At 33.7% G+C, this 18,659-nt stretch overlaps 1 protein-coding gene across 1 annotated transcript in view; it reads left to right on the top strand.

The window, feature by feature from the left end:
* GBE1 (1,4-alpha-glucan branching enzyme 1) overlaps nucleotides 1–18,659 on the top strand; it is a 106,722-nt gene that overhangs the window by 51,179 nt on the left and 36,884 nt on the right. The window contains exons 9-13 of the mRNA XM_026045014.1: nucleotides 4,616–4,731; nucleotides 4,992–5,119; nucleotides 8,465–8,563; nucleotides 9,325–9,435; nucleotides 10,320–10,491. Of these exons, the coding sequence (XP_025900799.1) occupies nucleotides 4,616–4,731; nucleotides 4,992–5,119; nucleotides 8,465–8,563; nucleotides 9,325–9,435; nucleotides 10,320–10,491 (626 nt within the window). The remainder of the gene's footprint in view (nucleotides 1–4,615; nucleotides 4,732–4,991; nucleotides 5,120–8,464; nucleotides 8,564–9,324; nucleotides 9,436–10,319; nucleotides 10,492–18,659) is intronic.

Genomic DNA, 18,659 nt, shown 5'->3' with positions numbered 1-18,659 from the left:
ATTATTTTAAAATCAGAGGCTTCAGGGAAAGAAAAGGGTGTACCTTTCCTGAATGGTTAAAAGATATGTAGATAGAGCTCTGTAGTAAGCCAGATTCCCAGTTAAAGTCCTTGAGCCAGTACTAGCAGGCAACTAGTGAACTAGGAACTGTGAACTGTTCCTATGTTCTTGAAATTCCTTAACCATTTCAAATTGTCTGCTACTGGAGGCAGAATACCAAACACAGGTAGTCACACCTGATAGAGAAATCTCTAATTTTTGATTGAAGAAAGTATAGCTAGAATCCCCCTAGCAGATATGATGTGGTTCCAACCTCTCATGTGAACAAAGATCTGCTACTATTGCAAATAGTAGTTCCCTGCCTCATCCTGCGTAGGCAGGAATGTGTGGTTTCCAAGTAATACATACAGCTTTTAAGTTTTTTTCTGGCCCTCAACTCATAGTCACAGTACAAGAGCTTGAACCATGATCAAAAGGAGTGTGACTATATGAGTTGTGGGTTGGTGGTTTTTATTGGAGATTTTAGTATCAACTTGATCATGTTAACTTATTTTACCGATATCCATAACGCCGTGGTACTTGAAGAACAGTTGAAGAACATTACAGAAATCCTGCAATTTTCCTGTAAACTTTTACTGGCTAAATGCCTCCTGCATCTAGAAGCTGCCCTGGAGCAGTTCTTCATACTATTGTTTTGGCAATTTTTGTCAGTTATTTATTTAAAAAAATATTTTAAAAAGTGTATTTGGTGAGTGTGAGCTTTAGTTTCCTGTAACTTTTCTCTACTGTGATAATGATTTTTGACCAATGAAAGTAATTAGTATTCTTTTATTACTCTAATAGTTACTTTAAATTACTAAATAATTACTTTATTACTTCTCCTTAAGGAGAAGAAAGAAAAAAAAAACATCTTGTGTGTGTCATTCCTTATTCTGAAATGTGAGCAAGCTTAACAGAGCATCAATAAGATGGCCATGTTTCCCTTTCTGGCTGAACTGAGCTCAAACAGGCTCATAGATCCTCTCTCCCATAGTCCCTAAAGCTGGAAAAAGTAACACTTGACAATTGTGTCTCTGTACTTGATACTGTGAAGAAAGAGATAAGCAGGGAGAAGCTTTCCTTCCTGGGGCTGATTGTTATGGTAGGAGTGACAGATTGCTCCTGACCCCTTCTGGTTACAGTTTATGATGTGACCCAGGAGAATATTTCTTCTTTTCTGTTCATTTTTGGCACTGTTCATTTCAGAGAGAAATGCTGCTCTGCACCAAATCCTGGCTCTGTTTGATTTGTGCACGTCTATATCATGTTCTGCTGAATGATGTGGAGATGTGTGTGTTCGCATATTGTGTTTGCAGAAGTGTTTAACTTCTTCTGCATAGGATTAAAGTCGTTATCCTTTTGTATCCTCTAAACACAGTGTCTTCAAATAACGGAGAAAATGGTGGATGCTGATTAACATAGAGGAAAACATTTCTCAGCATCAGAGCTGAATGTGTTTCTCATACTTTGTTTGCAAAGTATAGCTTAATCAGATTTATTGCAGAGGAACATTATAAGACTGACCTTTGCCTTTTAATTAGTTCAGATGTAAAATAAATAATGATGGTGACTTACAAGCAGTTTTACAGATTTTCCACTGATGAAATGTAGGAAAGTTTCTAAATTCCTCATCACCTTGTGAAACCAAGTCACCTAGATCTGTTCATTTCACTTTAAAAACAGATTTCTCAGTTGAAAAAAGGTATGGGCTATTGGCCCCAAGAGGGAGACCCAAGACTTCTTGCCAAAGACAGTCTTTGTTTTGAATGATGCCCTTAGAGTGAATTCTGAATTATTTAAAACTCTTACAGTATAAATCAATCTGTTCCTTAATGATAATACAGCATATATTTTCTTCTTAGATCATGTGTGCAAAGAACTCTTTCTCAATTTTATGATATGCAAAAATGTGAGACTGTTAGGATATGATTTAAGATATGGCTTGTACCGAAAAGAAATTACTTTCTTAATGAATGCTGTCCTGTTTCCATATCTATGTGTAAAATTATGAAAATCTTCTACTTCTAGAAATGTTTGAGTTATTGCCTGTATAGTGGATATATTTCCTTTGCGGTATAATTTTGGCCTCTGTTGGAATTCTGCAAGGTTACTTGCTTTTTCTGTCAGCTTTAATTTTAACACTGGTGCTTCTGCACCCAAATTTATTTGGATGAAATCCTCAGCCTCAATGTGATTTTTGTTTCAAAAAGTTATTCTTTCAGCTCTTGTCTCTAAAGCTGTGTCATTACATCTGTAGAGGACAATATGGTTACTAGGATTTGATATTCTTCTCAGAATCTTAATACTGGCTTATTCCAAGTTTAAACTAGAACTGGAGTTGATATGTTAATTATTTAACACACTTTTTTTTTTTCCTTCTTCTCAATTCCATTCATGTTACTCGAAAACATTTACCATACCTATTTAGGTTTTTGATCTCAATAATTCTCTAGCTAAACCTTTGATTCAAGTTCATGTTGTTTATTCTTATCTGTCGTTATTTGCCCATGTTGCAGGCACTATATATTTTTTCATGCTGTTTGTCTAACCTTTTCCAAAGATCATTCTTTGGTCACCCTTTGGAAATAATAATATTAACTAACAATCTTGGTACTTCTTTGTGGATGTTCCAAATGTACAATTCATCTCACCTACTTAATAACTTTAAGGTTATAAAGTTAACAACTCTGTAATGAGATAAAGTAATTCTTAAGTTTGGTTTGTGATTGTGCCAGTTAATCTACTTTTTATATAAACCGTCACCTTATTCATGTGTGAGATTATTTTTCTCACCATGCAGATACTTCTGACTTTGCTCACATAATTGAGATAACTGCATTTTGGCAAATCTGATGCTGAGTTGGAAAGGCATAACAAGCATTTGTGAAAAACTGCATTTTAAGCAACCAGCTTGCCAGTTCACAGGACTTTTGATAGCTTCCAAGTGCTTTCAGCATTAGAGCATTATCTTTCTTATTGTTCATCCATTGCAAATTGTCTCATCCCAGAAGTAGTAAATATATTGCAGAGATTCAGTAGATAGGCTACCTAAATATATCTAGCTTAGTGTGTCTCGTCATCGGAATGTTTCAGAGAAAAAGATTTATCCTGTTAGGCATACCTGAAAAGGTATGTTGAGTTGAGACAATACCCTGATTGCCATTTCCGCTTGGGAATTTTTGGTTTGGTAATGTTCCCCTGTTTATATACGTGTGTGTGCAGTGTACACAAAGGCAAGAAATAGTCTAATCCTAGTGAAATAAATAGAAATTGACCCTTTGGTGACAGCAGGATTTTATCAATAATTCATAGTGTATCTCAATGCCTACATTTAATACTTTAAGATATAGTCTTAAAGCACCTTTTATATGAGGGGGTTTCTGGGAGGGAGGGGGCTTGGTCAAGGCTGAGTTTAATTTAGCTTGTAGTTGCTTCATAAATGAAATGTTCAAAGCGTCTTTTTTTGGGCTGTTACTGACAACAAATGCACATCTGAGTTGCATTAAGGTTGACTAATGTGCTCAGCGTACCCCGCATGCTGCTCCGAGGGGCCTTTTCTGCATGCTCCCACCTAATGTGCTTTTCTGTATGACCACAAAGCCAGCAGCAAGTGGGAATGCAGATTTGCGATGTCGGGAAATTGATTTAAATCATGACATGGGTAAAAGTTGAAGACACTTGGGTGAGAAAGGAAGTTTCCAAACCCTGTGCAAAGCTGCTCCAAGCAGGGAAGCCAAAGGTGCCTCCCTTGCAAAGAGAGATGCACCTGGGGCAGCCTGTGCTGAGGACACCTGAGAAGGTCATAGCACAGGGAGCAAATGGTAGGAGCAAAGTATGGAGCTCCTGAGACATGTTCTGAATGAGGGAGGTTCAGAAAATCGACTTTATCTCTTCATCAACTTTATCGAATGTTATCTCTTTTGATAGGCATTTTGTCTGCAAATACCTGTACACATTTACTTCATTAGGAACCTTTTATATTTGTGTTTTTTTTTTTAATGTATTTGTTATTTCTCATTCTTCTTTCTTGAATGCAAAAAATATATCTTCAATTTTCATTAGTTGATTAGCTCTTAAAATGAGTTTCCTAATATAGTAGGTGATGTGTTAGGTACCTACTGATGACATATAAACATATGAAATAAAGAACTCCCAGTCTTTTAATGGGTCTAGAAATTGCTCTAAATACATGAAATGCACGTGACAAACTCTTGCCTATTATAAGGTCTTTTCCCACAATATAATCATATTTAGAGAAGCAAATGTAATGTGACAAATATACATACTAAAGCATAACATTTCTATTAAAATATTAGCATGGATATTCATATAGCCATTTGCTAACTCATTATTTTTTTAAAAAAAGTCTTCTATCTTTAAATGCAGTAAAGCACAGATTCAAGTGAGTATAAAGTTTTAGGGAGAATGTCAGAGAAACTGGGGCGGGAGGACCATCATTAAAATGATAAAATGATTAGAGTAACTACTGTATATGCAAGCAGGGAACATATTCCATAAGGAAATCTAGTTGATTGCAAGATTTTTAAAGCTTTCAAAAATGTTCACATTCTTTCAGCTGGGAAGTTCTGAGATTCCTTCTGTCTAATTTGAGAATGTGGATAGAAGACTATGGCTTTGATGGCTTCCGATTTGATGGTGTTACATCTATGTTGTATCATAATCATGGGATTGGTAAGTGATTGAAGCAAGTTAATTAAAGCAGTCCTGATGGAGCTCTACTGCTGTAGAAGTGGTAATACAAAAACTAATTGAATGCTCTGAGAACTTGCAAGATTTACAAATATTTTATTTTACTGCTATGTGAATAGATTAGAAATAAGGAGTAAAAAAGAAAGTGCTTATAAAATTGCTTAATTGATTTTTTTTAATATATATTTTCTTGCTTTAAAATAAGAAAGCTACCATGTCCTTTAAATTTCTTGTTTTATTAGGCACAGGATTCAGTGGAGATTACAATGAATATTTTGGCCTACAAGTGGATGAAGATGCTTTGTGTTACTTAATGCTGGCCAACTACATGATTAATTTATTGCATACGGAATGCATAACCATAGCAGAGGTAAAATCAGAACTTGTCATAGTCACTGACATTAATATTGATTAGGTTTTTTTTGGATGCATATTTCCTGATTATTATTATTAGTCACACTTCAGTTTCTCAAGGCGTGACAGAAGCTGATAAATTGTAATTAGTGGGCAGTTTTTGCCTCTGGGGTCTAGGATGAAAAACAATTGGAATATGCACTTTGGGGATTTTCTCTGAGCTAATGGATCATTAAACATTGTGGGACTTATTTTCCTTCTTTGAATATGTAATAAGATTTTTGTTGCTTTGTTATTATTTTTTTATTTATTTATTTTTATTAGATCATTGCTCTTCCATGATTGCTGTTTGTCACTAGTGATTCATGGTACTAAAAAATAAAAGCTCTTGTGCTGTTTTACATATTTTGAATTATATGGGCATAATTGACAATTTTTTTAATAAATGTGATTAATAAATGTTGACTATATGCTAATTTACATGTAGTTTTAAATTTCTCCATCTTTCCTAAGAAGTAAATAGACTGTATTATATAAGTAGCTTAAGGTCAGTTAAATTGTTTATGTATTTTCTCTCAGCGAAACTTTGTTATTGGTGTATTGAATTTCTTATAGCAGTATGACTCTGAAACCTTAAGGTACTATTAATAGGCACTTTTTTTTTTTTTTTTTACTGATGTGTGTTCTATCTTTTATCAAAAAGAGAACAAATAATGCTTGAGGATTTCTCTGTTACACTGAAATGTTTATTTTCATTAAAATAAAAAAGTTGAATCCATCTGATATCATTAGGGAGTACATAGAGTTTCAATAAAGGTTTTTGTATTATTTAAGAGATTCACTTTGATCTTCAGAAAACAAAGTATTGCTAACTTCATTAGATATGTAGGCCAAAGTTATAGACAAACCCTACTGAAAGTTTAATGACAAGGTATTAAAACTAACAGCTGGTAAGCAATTACTGATAAATAAATTTGAAATGGTTTTATTGATCTGTAGGCTTGTTTCAAGTGAATATTGTTCATAATCTAGGAAATCTTAATAAGCCTTCCTACCAATGAAATTTTGTGTTCAATCTACTTTTGTTACCTAACTTAAAAGCTTTTTTTAAGATATCTCATCAGGTTTTCTAACTTAAATTGAAAGATACATATATTTCAATACATCATTTTTCTTACTGTGGGCTATCTCTCTCTCTATACAAACAGAGAATGCCTCACCATCGTTTGTGGTAAAAAGAGAACTTCAAAGGATGAAACTGTTGATAAAATTTTCAATTATAAATGCTTCTGATGAATCTCTATTTGCCTATAATGATATGGAGTGAGTGCCAAAGGAAAAAAAGTTTTCTAACTAATTATAATATATTCCTTAATTACTGATCAATATTTTTTGCAGATTTTTAATATTGTATTTACTGCTTTAGTATTTTCCAAGTCATTAGTTTATCTGCTTATTTTTCATTTGGCCTTTCAAATAAAGCTGTCATTAAAATTTTGTATAATTAGAACAAATGTTAATAAGTAAGTTGCATCATGCCTGAAGGTATTAAAACAAGAAGGCAAAAGGTACCCCTTTGCTTTTTGTTTTTTATATGCCACCCATGTTAAAGAGAAACTCAAATCTGAAGGAAAAATTGGCCTTTGCTGCTTTTGCTTCGGGGGAGTATATATTCAGCAAACATATATCTTTTTTAGTGTTGAAGTAAACTTTAGAAATGGATGGGTATTTTTTTTACCTATTTTAGTTGGTATTTTACTTCTTAAAAATCTGTTTTCAAAAGTTGTGGATGAAGTAGATGAAAGCTATTTAAATATCAAATTCCTTTGGCCATGCAGGCATTATAACATTGCATGCTTTATTTCCAGTTTTATTTTGTATGACTTCAATCTTCTTGTCTTGTATATATGGGAGGGCATTAGTCTTTTATTTGACTGCTTTTAGAGCGCTGTAGAACTTTTATGAAACTTTCCTGATAAATAAATGATTTAAAGACGTGGAAATTCTCTTAAGCTTTGAGCTGTGCTGTACATGGTATCTCTAGTTGACTTCACCTTGGTATGAAGATGTTTAGGTGAGGAGATGCAGAATTGTGAAAATACAGTGCTAATAGCAGAAATTCCCCTGACAGTCTATCTTAGTTTTAATGCTGCTGTACTTTCAGTATAGATAGTTCTATACTTTGAAATTAGTTTATTTCAGTAATCAGTGAAGCTGTGTGGGAATGCCTAAATATAGTTAAATACCTTAGAAGAAATCATAAATATATTTATGTTGGAAGGGAACTTGGATCATCCTAGTTCAACCACTTGCTCAAAACACGATCTGCACAGAACTTATACCGAGTTGGTCTCGGCCAGTTGATCTTGAAAACCTCCACATGTGGATATCCCACAGCCTTTCTGGGCAACCTGCTCCAGTGCTTAAGTAGCACTGGGAATATTTTATTTGAAGCTTTCTGCTTGGGGATGTGCTACATATAGATTTAGTCAAATGCAACAATTAGATTTAAATGGATTGAATCCAGCACACTGGAATGAATTTTCTAGCTAAGCCTTAGCTAGCTTTAGTCAAACTTTAATTCCACTAATTTTATTGTGTAGACATAAAAGTGTACTTTAATCCATAAACATTGGTGGAATGATTTCTCTTTCACACAATAAAACTGAATACTGATGGATATCTTGCAGGGGATTTGTTTTTTTTCTACATAGATAAATCAAATTTAGAAGAAAGAATGCTATGTGACATAACTATCTTATTGTATGTTGAACAGAACATTTATTTTGAGAATTTTGGATTAGGAATGATCAGCTTGCATCAATGTGAACGTGAGATTTATGCAATAAGAGCTTCTCACTTTTCAGGGCTAGCTGAATCAATAGTTTCCTTATTGTGCATTTAGAAAAGAGTAAGCTGGTATTTTTCTTCCTTACTGGTCAACCTTTTATTTTTATGCTGTTCTTTATGTAAAATATCAATAAACAAAATGAAGGTTTAATTTATCTTTTTTTGACTACCTTATATTGATTGCTTGGAGCTCAAGAGATCTAATTATTTCAAATTCTGCCTCAACTGACATATACTGAGGTGTCTTTCCCCTCAAATACCTATTTTAATAAAATTCCTTGTATGAGAGTATTTGATGAGAAAGGTAGATATACTTCCCTTTAACTCTTTCCTTCAAATAGCAAGAGTAGGTGTAAAAAGGAGTCTATCAACCATCCACTGATTTTTGTTTCTACGTTCCCTGTCATTGTTGGAAACTGTTTAAAGAATATTTATATAGAAGTATTCTTGCATGGTGGAATATTTGAACTTGCAATAATAACCAAATTATCTTGTGTTTTATTTATTTAAGGATGTTTCTGGAATGCCAGCCCTCTGTCGGCCTGTTGCAGAGGGAGGAGGGGGATTTGATTATCGTCTGGCCATGGCAATTCCAGATAAGTGGATTCAGGTGAGAAAGTATATTTTTAAAATATATTGTAATAACAGTAGTAGGTTTCTGTGTGTGCACATACACAAAACACTTTTCTGAATTTTATGGACAAATTTTGTTCTTTATTAACTTAAGGGACTTTCAAAATAAATTCCAACAGGATTAAGCACAGATGTTAGTGTCTGAGGATATGTCTTAAGCTATTCAATTGCGTTTTTGTCAGTTTTTGTTTTTTTTTCATATGCTAGTCATTCTGTTCAATTTGTTTGAAATAACCCGTCTCTTGCAACAGCTGTAGATTATGTAGTCATGCAGAATGTAAATAGGGAAACGCTATGCACAAATACTAAAATAAATAAAACCTTGGTATAATAAGCTCTCCCTAAATTGTGAATAGCAGTTTGCACTGAGCGTAATACTAAAAGTTTAAGCATAGCAAAGGAATAATTTTAACACCAATGATCAGTATAGTTGAGTTAATAAAGAACATAATAAAAACCTGTAATGCTCTTTAGAAGCAATAATGCACTAGTACTGATGTACTAATAAACAAGGACTATAAGAAGGATTTATATCACCTTTTCCTTAGTACAGAGGATCACAAAAAAACAAACAAACAAAAAATAATAAATAATCTTAAAAAGCTTCTTTCCACTGCTGTTTTAAAGAGTGTTTACAACTTAGTAGGATCTTGTTTTGCTTTTCCCAGAGTAATCATAATAGTTTGCTTTTAGTTATAACAAAAGTAACTTCTGAATGACCTCCCTTTATTTATTCAGATAATTAAGGAACTGAAGGATGAAGATTGGAATATGGGAAATATTGTCTACACATTAACAAATAGGCGGTCTGAAGAAAAGTATATTGCATATGCAGAGAGCCATGACCAGGTATTGTATATTTTTTTTTAATTATGTATAAACAAGTAACAGATGTGTTGTAGAGATTTAGTGAGCTTTTCACCAAAACAGCTTCCTTCAAAAACTGAAAGAATTGCAAACTCCACTTCTATTTTGTGATCTTAGTGAAGTATTCTTTGACAATTCCATCAAAATTAAACTCAGCTGTTTTACTGGCTGGTATACCTGAAAAAAAAAATAAAAAAAACAAGGGTGAGTTAGGATAGCGTTAATCTCCAGTGCTTGATTCTGTGGATTCAGAGAGCACTGAGGGAAATTAATTATCTTTCACTTTGTGGACAAAACAGGGAGAAAAATTGGCAAAACCCAAAACAATTTGATATAAATGTTGATTAAAAACTTTTAAATCAGAAACTTTATTAAAAAAAAAAGTAACCTACATTAAGCTACATAATAGGGATTGATTTCTTTTATAGTGCCTTTTGTAAAAAAAGTCAATGGAAGTATTAAAAACAAGATGTTTGACATGTAACTGTTCAGTAACTGTACTTAGATAGAATTATTAGTGTGTTTTTCTCTGACAAATTCCCAGAAATCTCAGAAAACCAATCATATTCCTAATTGTATATAAACAACATGTGGTCTTGTCTCTAAACCTTCAAATCAGCAGTGTTGTTAATAGTCATTTGCTGCATTTCCTGGAAACTTTACTTGAGATGTTTTCTGTTTCTAGAAAAATTTTGTGGTAGCATCTCCCTTGTGTTTTATTGCATCATGCTAACATATTTTGCATTTGGTAGAGAACAACTTATTTTAAAAGTTTACATTTGAAATGCTTCTATTATCTTCTAATACTTCTATTATCTCAAAGTACTTTCGAAAGATTTTCTGCTTTTTTATTTATTTTTTTGCAGGCACTTGTTGGTGATAAGACATTGGCATTTCGATTGATGGACGCAGAGATGTATACAAACATGAGTGTGTTCTCCCCTCTTACTCCAGTTATTGATCGTGGAATGCAGCTTCATAAAATGATTCGTCTCATTACTCATACACTTGGGGGAGACGGCTACCTGAACTTCATGGGTAAGTAATCTGAGGAAGAAGTCTTTCATTTTCTCCTCACAGAAAGCTTGGCAGGGAACTAAAATGATCTGACATCATCTTTCATCCGTAGTATTTATCACACTGCTGAAGTTTTGAGCATAAATGTTTTTATGAAGATTTAATGCAGAAGGTAGTATGCACGGTTTTCCTGTCTGAAGGATGTGTTATAAAACAAGAAAATAAAGCCGATGGGATTCCTAATTGTAGCAGAAATCCTTTTAAAATGTGGTAAGTTGCAATTCAGGTTACACTGATGTATGGCTCAGACTACTATTTTAATAGTAGTTCTGCAAGTCTGGCGGATGGTAAGCTGTATTTTCTACAACTGGGTCATCTTCCGTCTCTGTTTTACTCTTCTAAGCTCTTTAGGCTGACAGTGAATTAAGTAATAGCTCTGTGCTTATTTTAGTCATTAATTACTCAATAATTAGTACAGAGAAGGAATCCTAACTCCTGCTTGTCACTAGGATATATATGAAATAGACAAGAACTCATCACGGAGATAGGAGGCACATTCCAGTATTGAGGCAAAGGTTTGCAATACTAGCTTCTTTTTGATCCATGAGTATTAAGGTACAACTGTGGTATTGAGGATTATCACTATGAGACCATTCAGTAGCTGACCTCAGATGAGCAGCAGTATGTTATAGCTAATATAGTCATATTAGATTGATTTTTCTTAATTATAAGTTAAAGTGATTTATGCTTTTTTTCTTAATTTATGCTTTTCATAATTCTTGCTTTTTCCTAATTTCTCTACAAAGTAGTCCCTTTATGATTGAACTAGTGGTGGCTATAGATAATGTGGTGTGTCAAGTTTTCTCTAGCAGATTTGTTTCCCTCACGTTCAAAAAAGGCTGAAAGCATGCTGTAAATTATCTCAGTTGTCTGGCCATGAAAATAGAATTAGAAACTTGTAGATTTTTTTTTGTCTTGTCTTGCTGACAGTTTTTTTTGATAAATATTTTGGATGTAATAGTATTCTTAAAATGTATATTTCTAATTATAAAAACACCTGAATATTTTTGGGCCTGGAATGACTGAATTTGTTTTAAGCATGTCTGTTCTGATGCATATTCTCTTTCTGGCTTTTATAAGAACACTGCAAAGCTAGAATCTTTTTGTATTTTTATGACAATTAAAATTTTAATATAGTACAGAAAAATGAACACGTTCTATGGTATACTAGTAAAACCACATTGTTTACAATAGAATGCAAAAAAAAGAAAAAAAAGTAAAAAAAAGTAAAAAAAACAAAGAATTAATTAAATATTTATGAAGTGTGGAATCAGGGACCAAAATGCACAAGCTATGATGTGTGTTGTTCCATTCAGAGTGGTGACCATACCATAGCTAAGGAAGCAGATGTTTAGAAAATGTGTCTACTAAACTGCAGATTTCTTCTCTGCCCGATATTGACTCAGTAAGGTGAGGAAAAGTATCAGTAATTCAATGTGACATGTTAAATTCAGTGTGTCAATGCAGGTTGATAGAATAATTAATATTATGCATCCTTGACTAGGGCTAATCTTCCAGTAAATACATTACAGTTTTCTGTATGTAAAAGAAGAATAAATATTGTAGGAGAAAACATAAATTCAAAATGCAGACCAGTGTAAATCAAATATGTGTTGTGGTGTGCTATCTGGTTAAACAAATAAGTAACAAATTTGTTAACTTTCTAGTTTGTGAGGATGCTGCAGGTGGGTGGGGAAGAGGAGCCTTGGTGAGGGGTGGGAGTGTAGACGTCTCCCCTGGAGAACGCACTTCAGCTGCTTCTGGACTTTCCTAGTTGCCCAATAGATGTCTTGCCTCTTTCTGAAAATGAAGACACCGAAGGAACTTGCTACTTTCTTACTGCTTTGCTCACCTCAGGGGAATAACAACCCCCTTTTTAAGGGGTACACATAGGAGTGAAAATGTATCTTCTCAACTATATGTGAGATTTAATTACAATTATACCTGAATAGCATATTCACTCTCCAGCTGAGGCAGCTGGGGTTATTTAGTGAGGAGAAGAGGAGGCTCAGGGAAGACATTATTGCTCTTTATGTTTGCCTGAAAGGATGTTGCAGTGAGGCGCTGGGGCTGGAGAGAGCTATTCCATTCGCCAGAATAGCTACCAATAGCACAAGAGGAAATGTTTGCAAAGGTCCTGTCCAGCCTGTTCATCTGTGTTCTGTATGTAGAATCATAGAATCCCTGAGGTTGGAAGGGACCTCCAGAGGTCACCTAGTCCAACCCCCCTGCACACACAGAGTCATCTAGAGCACATGGCACAGGGCTGAACAGGCCCAGCTCTCTCAACCTCGAGAGATGCATAGACAAGAATGTTCTTGCTAGAAGTTAAGCTCCAGGAGGCACTGACTGTAACTTTGTCCTGTGACATTGATGGAAAGGAAGTTTAAGTTTATTTCTCATGCTTCTGGGTATTCAGTTATCTTTGAAGGCTTTTGTCGTCTTTATCAGTATCCCAAAAATGGAAATCAATGGCATATGAAAGCTTAAACGTGAATAGGAGAATGCTACCATTAGGGAAGTACTTTCCGTGTAATATGAACTATTGGGGACTGGCTTATGTTCTGTTTTCAGTTATCTGCAGCTTTGCAAATGATCTCTGGAGGTTTCAAGTGCCCATCTGGCAATGAAGGCTTTAACCCAGAAAGGAGAAAAAAAACCGCTGCATATATTTGGCTTAAAACACACATGACAATGATTAACATTTTGCTTTGGTGAATGAATACTCTCTAGAAGGCCAGTTTGCACTAAAAACAATGTTTTTTTGAATATCCATGCAATGTCTAAATGCTTTACATTGAAAGAGGCTGGGGAAGAGCAAACAATATAGTTTGTTCAACATTTCTGTATTAGAATGAGGTTTCTACGCTGTGGCTAGTTAGTGGTGATCAAATAGTGTCATAGGACTTTAGGAAAAAAACATAAAAAAATTAAAATACTTTTCCACAGAGTATTGGTGCTTAGCTTTAATGAAAGTGTTGATTGATATAATGTACATTCATTGTTTAAGTATTAATGATGTTTGAAGTAAAAGGCACTGACATTCACAATTTCTACCTATAATTAATAGTAAAAGTCACTTTACTATTGGAGCTGTTGGTAAAACTTCACTTATACATTTTTGCTGGCAATTGAACTTAAGTATGCATCTTATTTTAATCTAATCCAAAATGGAAGAAATGCATATGGGAAAATATCTGGAGACTTAGATGTTTGCTCTTCTCCATTATGAGGATTTGAAAGGAAAAACAAAAATAAAAATCCCATGCCTAAAAGAAATAGCTCCTTTATTGTCAATTTAATTCATGTAATACTAAGGCTTGAATTTGAGTATTTTCGCTCTTCTTAAATTGCTCATTAAGGGTTCTTAGGAGTTGTATAGCTTGTAGAGTACTACAAGGATATTCTGATCTTATCTAAACGATAAAGCAACCACTTGTGCCTAGTGGACAGAACAGTTTAATTTCAACATACGTATTCTCATTCTGCATTTCCTCAATGTAATAGTTAAATTTATAACCGTAAAACAATTGTCTGTACATCGCATATAGAAGCTTGCCCTTCCATTATTTCTTTAAAGAAAAGCTTTAGACATCTGTAGTTGTTCTTCTTCCTTAAAAGTTCCCTTTCTTTTCTTTTGCCCCTTGTCTGCCACCCCACAAATAGGGGTAAGGCATTGCAGGACTCGTGGAAGACCTCTGTCCATTCTTCAGCAAACTTCTTTCTTTCTTATTTTGTGCTTAATCTACTTGCCTATCTAAATTGAGAAGTGTAATGGGAGCTGCTTTGTTGTCTAGAACTAACAGAAAGTCGAGTCCAAGAGGTTTAAAAAACAGAATTTTAGGTTTTTGGGGTTCTTTCTATCACAATTATTTACTCTTTTATGCCACTATAAGGTCTTGCTTTTCAGGTAACGATCATTTTCTTGTTTTCTTCATTTCAAATTGGCTTGAGCATTAATCTATTGATTTAAATGGAGATTAGTCCCAATGTGAATCTCTAGCACTGCTTTTAATGTCTTTCCTATAATAAAGCAACTCCTAATTAGGACTCCAGAGACCAAGACTTACTTTCTCTCTCTCTGTCTCTCTCTCTGTCTCTCTCTCTCTCTCCTCCCACAAAACAGCATTATTTATTTTTATTTTTATTTTTATTTTTATTTTTATTTTTATTTTTATGCAGAAGCTAGCAAATGATTTTAATGGAAAATTAAGTTCATGGAAAAATTTGGGGAATGATGATCATTAACTCATGGTATTGTGTTTTAGGTTGATATTTACCTCTGTTTCCTAATATTATCAAATCAATCTGTAATGTTTGCTTGTCTTCCCACATGTTCAGCTATAGACTGGTCTATCTGTATTTTCTACACCTAGCTTTTCAAAAGCCATGCAATAGATTCTTCTCTAATGTTTTGGTGTAATGAGACCTTGTTCTATTTTTGGCCTTTTAAAAGAAGTTTTGCATTGACTGTGCCTTTAATGAGTATTTTAGGTAACTGAAATTTTTTTTTCTAAGCAAGGAATTTCACAGTACAAGACTTCTGAAGGGATGTTAAGAACCAAGAAAGAATGCTGCAAAGCTGTGCCGTAGCACCAGTATCAATGTGGGAAATAATTGAACAATTTGCTTTAGGAATTATCATGTAATGTTTGTTATTAAAAAAAAGTTTTTTTTTTTAAAGTTGTGTTGAGCACTAAAAGTATTTTTCATTTTAAACTGAAAGTCTGGATGCTGCAAATCCCTTTAAATTGTTATATATTCTTGAATAATTCCCATATATTTTCTTATTACTCTTACGGACTGATCTCCAAGATTGCTGTGTGTTGTTAAACAAAAGTCTAAATAACAGAAAAGCAGTTACATTGTAAGCCAACTCCCTTGGATAAACAGTCCTAGTGCTCTCATTTGATAAAGCCTGGGGATTAGGGACTGTATTTTGGAGTGGTGGTTCTGCTTAGAATGCATGCCTGAATGTACCTGCCAGATGCACTTTCTGTGCTGTCAATTCTACCAGGTGCTTTGATTTCATGGCGGCCTGACAGGAAGAGTTATCCCCCTTTTCCAAGGACAAAACAAGAGGGCGCAATCTCAACGCTTACCCAGAGCCGGACATAAACCCCGTTTGTTGTAGAGAACAGATCACCTATGACTTTGTTCCACAATACCTCATATGCTCTATTTGCAAGTCATAGTGAAAAGGAAGAATCCAAATATATAGATTAGGCTTCATTAATTGCTTTTAGAGTCTCTTCTGGAAAATCTTACAGAAGTGCAAACTAGTAATACTTAGAGTTGATTGAAATAAATTTCATTTGCTCAAAACGCATAGTAAGAGACTAGACTAGAAGGCTAGAAATAGAGACACTGACACACACACACACACACACACACACACAGAAACTTCTGTGATTGGGAAACCTAGATATAATTTGCCAGAGAAGGAGAGAGAATTTCTCAATTCTTAATTTAAAGAATTGTATTTCATACAAGTTTTCTTTTTTCTTTCAGAGTGATAGTATTTTTTCTTTAGGTTATGTATTCAAGTCCTAAATCTGCAAGGTATCAGACATTTCACTATTATGAGCTAAGTGGATTTCAGGAAAATCAAACCATTCTGATGGTTGAATTTGTTTTTATGTATACAATATGCACATTATATATCGTGATTGTGTGTGTGTATATATATACCCAACCTTTAAAGGATTGGTTAATTGTATAGTTTTTCTGTTAGTGGTATGGAATGATTTACTGATTTATTTTGGGAATAACATAAGCTTTTTTTGTATTATGTTCAATGCTGTCATTTAATCATTGTGATGTTGTTGAGTTGAGACCCGCTGATGTCTCAAGCTTTGTTCTTAAGCCTCCATCTGTTACCTTGCATCCTGTATAATTTTTTTTGCACAATCCACAGTTCAGAATATTAACATCTTTCTTGTCATCTTCTGTGAATCCATACAGCCTGGTGTACTGATAATGATCATTCATCTAATGTGAAAATTTGCTAAAGAATAAGAAATAAGCTGGTAAAATCAACCTACTGAAATTATTTTAGAAGTTGGAGTTCTGTTTATTTGTGTGGCTCTTACCATTTTTGGTGTATTGCTATTCTGAAGAGCAATCAGACTAGAAGCTCTGTATGTATTATAATATTTAGCATTTGTTTTTAAAGACATTTCTCTTGTCAAACATTCAAAATCATAATTCATTATATAATTTATGACTTAAAGGCATTGTGCTACAGACAACTTCTTTCTTTGTATTTCTGGATTGACAGGGCATGACTCTTACTTTCCTTTCATCATTGGATGTCTCCCCTTCCACTTCCCTATGAGATTCATATTATATAGCTTGTTGTTTATAAAAGTGATAAAGATAATTCCTAAGGGCTACAACGTTCTGACTAAATTTTATTTTGTTAATAGCTTTTGTTTTCTTCAGCTTGATTTAAATGGATTGAAAAATCAATTGGCTTTTGCCATACCTGTGCTTCTGCTGCTTCTGTGCTTCTGCTGCTCTGGCACTCTGGAATCTGTGGTTATAAAACACTGTTTGAACCCAAATAGAAGAATTCTATTTTCTACTGTCTGTGGACAAGATGTAGATAATCTAATATCTACATTTCCATTTGAATCTCAAAAGAACATTTTTCTTTTTGATAAGGAGTAGGCTTGTTTGTTTTTTTCCTAAGTTATACCTTTAGCAGAATCATATAATGATGTGTAGCTTTCATATACAAGCGTGAAAAGAATGTGCTAAATCCGTGCAATTGTTTGAAGCATTTTGTGTCTATGAGCAGTGACAAAGAGTGATCAATCCAAATAACAGCAAGTAAGCTGTTGATGAACTACGAAACATAACCCATCAGAAAGATGTTGTTTCATTACAGGAGTAAATCTTTTTTGAAATGGGTATCATCTAAGTCTTTCCTTCTGAAAGAATTTGGAACTGCTGCAGAAGGCATCTAGTTGTTAGTGCTAAGTTTTTATCTTTTCTCCATACTGTTCATTTTATTTTATTTTATTTTATTTTATTTTATTTTATTTTATTTTATTTTATTTTATTTTATTTTATTTTATTTTATTTTATTTTATTTTATTTTATTTTCTGAAACCCCAAATTTGAAAATAAATAACAGGAACCTCTCTCTTGGACAACTGCATTTTATTTCTACTTACTACAGTCCACTTGCATTCAGTAATTCCTTGGTCAAAAGAAAAAGGTTCCAGTTTTGCCCAAAATTATTTACTAAAGAGCAAAAAACTTCTACCTGGTTATATTTGCAGACTAGCTTTTAAAGAGAGATGGAATAAGCTATATTTTTATTTAGATTCCTTCCAATCAAGTAATTGAGTAACAATTGAGACTATTGTGAACTACTACAGCAGTGTGTGTAGGAATCTGCTAATGAGCAACATTACATTTGACGTTGTTCTTTCACAGACATTGGTTCAGGGCAATTGTAGCCAAAAAGAATTAAAGCCCACACATTATTCCATAGGGAACTGTCATTTTGAGACATGACTGAGCAGGTGACATTTTGTATTAGTAAAGTCTGAGTAATAGATCCTTTAGGCATGCATTCCAATTTAGATTTAGATGTGGTAATTTGAAATGAGTTCATCTCAGTAGTGTCATTAATTCCCCAAATCAATGTAATTTAAACTGTTGAGATGACACTTGCTGTGATAACATTGGTATAAAGAAAAATATCTTTTTGAGTTCAAGAACTTAATTTCACAAGCCCTTTTAACTTAAAATCTGCTCTTTGTACTTCATTGTCTTAATTTTCTGAGGCCATCAATCTGACACTTGCTCTAAAATTTACTAGTATATGATTTTAAACAACTTTGTAGTTGAATTAGCTTTGATCTTCAGTGGGCAAGATTTTTTTTCTATGTGTTTTTTTCTTTTTCATGAGAAATAGTAAATTCTGCAGAGGACACCATATTAAATGTCCTTCATAAATGTGAACTTGCCTTTCTCAGATATCTTTTGAGATCTGTAGTTTGAAATTCAAAAGTATGCTGGCTTCAAATGCCACAAGAATTTATCATTACAAGCTTAGACTAGATACTGTTATTCGTCATATATTAATGTTGTAATTTGTTGTAACCATGTTGAGC

The sequence above is a fragment of the Nothoprocta perdicaria genome, unplaced genomic scaffold, assembly GCF_003342845.1.
Source record: "Nothoprocta perdicaria isolate Ctin4 unplaced genomic scaffold, notPer1 scaffold_394, whole genome shotgun sequence".
Classification (NCBI taxonomy): domain Eukaryota; kingdom Metazoa; phylum Chordata; class Aves; order Tinamiformes; family Tinamidae; genus Nothoprocta; species Nothoprocta perdicaria.
The sequence above is the reverse complement of the archived record's forward strand: the minus strand, read 5'-3'. Positions and strand labels throughout refer to the sequence as shown.